The sequence below is a fragment of the Stegastes partitus genome, unplaced genomic scaffold, assembly GCF_000690725.1.
Source record: "Stegastes partitus isolate 25-593 unplaced genomic scaffold, Stegastes_partitus-1.0.2 Scaffold898, whole genome shotgun sequence".
Lineage (NCBI taxonomy): Eukaryota > Metazoa > Chordata > Actinopteri > Pomacentridae > Stegastes > Stegastes partitus.
The window spans coordinates 113,642-116,801 of record NW_007578629.1 but is presented as its reverse complement, the minus strand read 5'-3'; the positions used below and the strand labels follow the sequence as shown (position 1 = coordinate 116,801).

The window sequence follows — 3,160 nt, the reverse complement described above, 5'->3', positions numbered from 1 at the left end:
TTGAAAAAATAAAATGTATTAAGCTGTTCTAAAATTTGAATTAATGGTCACACATTTGTCTGTATAAATATGACTTTTTTTCCTCAATTGTTATTAGATGTTCTCTATAATCTAACAGTAACACTAACTGGTACAAATGTGCTTTTCTTACAGTGTACAAGCCACATTTCCCATCATTCTCTTGGGTCATGTGCACCACAACAGGGAAAACTTAAATACGTAAATCACTAAATAAGTAAGCGAGGGAAAAAATATAAATAATCTTTTAGAATAGTTTCCCTGTGAAACCCAGACTGGACATATTTGTCTCAGTTTATCTTTGCTGCAGGAAACTCCCAGTCAGACATTAAATCCATCCACAGCAGACTAGTGGGAAACCCGAGTTTACAGACGGCCCTTGAAGGCAGCATGTCTGCTTTCTCGGAAAACATTTTGAGTTCTTTAAGGAGAGAGAGAGAAAAAAAAACACCCTGGAAATGTAATATCCAAGACTACAGTCCAGAGTCACCACCGACTGATGCGTAATTTATCCGGTGGTGAAATCTGTTTCCAGGAAGTAGACGGAGGACAAACTGATCAACAACATCAGCGCCTCCAGCTGCGATCTGTCAGATATGAAGAAGTCCAGTTTACGCACACACACACACACACACACAGTTTAACAGCTCAGAAAGGACAGATTTTCTGATACTATAGAGGCTATAAAGAAAAAAACAAAAACAAAACAGGCTTTGAAGCTGACAGAGAAATGTGGGATTGAGTGGGAGGAGTTCAAGTCCTCGCCTCCAGCTGTTCTCTCCTCCTCCGATCACAACACACGAGCAGCGGACGGAGGATGAATGGGAACCTCCTGCAGCTCCTCCTGAACTCACGAGGAGACGAACCTGCGGCCACTTCCTCACATGTGGACGATGAAAGCAGCAGCAGCAGCAGCTCAGACACAGCAGCTCCGATTTTATGCAACTTTTCGTGGAGTCCGGAGGAGCTGAGATGAAGCTTTGTCTCTGAACTAACGAGGTGAGTTCTGACGCGGAACTTTTACGCACAGCTGCTGCGCGTAAAAGTTGTTCTGTGGGTGGAAAAAAATACTGCAAAGCGTGAAACTCCAGCTTCTCTGGTAGAAAACCAGAGAAATGATGAAGGTCTGTGTTGGTTTTCGAGCAGGTGGGTGAGCAAGAAATCACAGCAGTTCTAAAGTACAGACAGATAAACAGCGTTGATTGGAAATGACAGAAGAGACGCTCCACATCGGGCTCCAACAAGACTGTACGTTATTTTATGCGAACTTTTCTGTGCTTTCATGTCTTTATTCGGGCTTAAATGTTAGCTTGCCATGATTTAGTTTATTTTACTTTACTTTAAATTTTTTTTAACAGTATATCTTGTGATTTATTGTGTTGGCAGCACTGATTGTGGAACCCAGAGACGTTTTCTGATATTTTTATGTGGAATATACAGAAATGTTGGTATTTCTGTTCATGGTCCAGTAGCTACGATTAAACTACGAGAATAACCATGACCTGGATGACTGAGAATCTTCACAGACTTCATGGAGTGTTATTTTTACTTGAGGATTTTTATTTATTTATTTATTTAAATATCGCGGTATTATTATTATTATTTTTTTTATTCATGCTTATATATTATGCTTGTTTATATTTCATTTTAATGTTTTTGTACAGTATTGTTGTTGTGCTGGATTAGGATGGCAACACTGTCAGTTCCATCATTGTCTGATTTTTATGTAGAATATACAAAAGTTTCAGGTGATCCTGTTTTTCTTCATGTCACATTTGTTTAATTTTCTTTCTTTTCTTTTTTTTTTAAAATATATTTTGTGTGGAATATGCAGAATATACAGTAAAGGTTTTTGCTGTGCTATTTTTAATGTATTTCATGTTTTTTTAAACAATATTTCTTGCACTTTATCAAGGTGACAACGCTGTCATTTCCAAGATTTGGTTTCTTTTTTTGTGGAATATTATATTGTTTCATACAGTTTTAGGGTGTGCTATTTTTATTGATAGTTATATTTATGAATTTTTTTGTGGAATATGTTGAAGTTTTTGGGTATGTTGTTTTATTTATTTACATTTTATTGATATTTATTTATTTTATTGCTTGATCAGGATGGCAGCGCTGTCATTTCAATGGAACAGTTACATGTATGTAGACGTTTTTAGCTGTTGTTATTGTTATTTATGTTTTTTGAATTTTTTTTATTTACAATAATTAGTTCATTTGGAAAACACAATTGTAAAAAAAAAAAAAAGAAAGAAAGAAAACAAAGAAGCTAAAGCAGTAGAAAGTAGTACAAACTAAGTAAATGTACTGAGTTGATTCATATTTTATGGATAAGTAAAGTAAACCGATCAACAAACCCTTAACTGTTGCTTTAGTAAATATACTCAGTGTCTTCTCAGCTATAGGTATAGGTTATAGGTATGTTTTTGATTTCATCCCACTGAATAGAATATTTTGATGGGGAATGTTTTATTTTTGGCCACAAAATATAAGATTTTAAGACAACATCTGCCTTCGATGATGAGAAAACTGAAAGATATTCAACTTACAGTAGAAAACCCCAAAATCTGCACATTTAAGGAGCTGGAACGAGAACATGTTTGGTATTTTTTACTTTCATAAATGACTGAAGCAACTGATAGTTTGTCATAAATGTTGATTTTAGCATGTTGTAGATTTCCGTTATGGTGGACTGTCTGACGTGTAACTGGACGTTTTTGTGTCTGCAGGTCTGTAGTGAAGCTGCTGTCTGCTGCTGCTCGTCATGTCCCTGTGGATGATTCTTCCTGTCAGCCTGCCCGTCTTCACCATCACAGGAATATGGGTGGTGTAAGTACCTCTCATTTATTCAGAAACGAGCTCCGGTTCGTTAATCTGTCGTCAGTGTAACGCTTCATGTCTGGATGCTATTCATCAACACACTGTTTGTCATCATTTGTAAAAACTTGTGTGTAAACCAAGTAGTTATTTAAAAATGCTGAATTTGGAGAAACTGACTGACAACTTATTTTTATGTTATTCAGAAAATAGGTTACCTAAATAATTATTTAAACAACAGCAAACTTTATCTTGTGTAGACACCCTGTCCCACTTGTTGGCCTTAATTTAATTTAATTTAATTTAATTTAATTTAATT

General features: G+C 35.8%; 1 protein-coding gene across 1 annotated transcript in view; it reads left to right on the top strand.

The window, feature by feature from the left end:
• Nucleotides 1-757: 757 nt before the first annotated feature.
• LOC103366017 (transmembrane protein 150A-like) overlaps nt 758-3,160 on the top strand; it is a 34,200-nt gene continuing 31,797 nt past the window's right edge. Inside the window, exons 1-2 of the mRNA XM_008293628.1 lie at nt 758-1,017; nt 2,754-2,853. Coding sequence (XP_008291850.1) covers nt 2,789-2,853 — 65 coding nt within the window. The 5' untranslated portion in view covers nt 758-1,017; nt 2,754-2,788. The remainder of the gene's footprint in view (nt 1,018-2,753; nt 2,854-3,160) is intronic.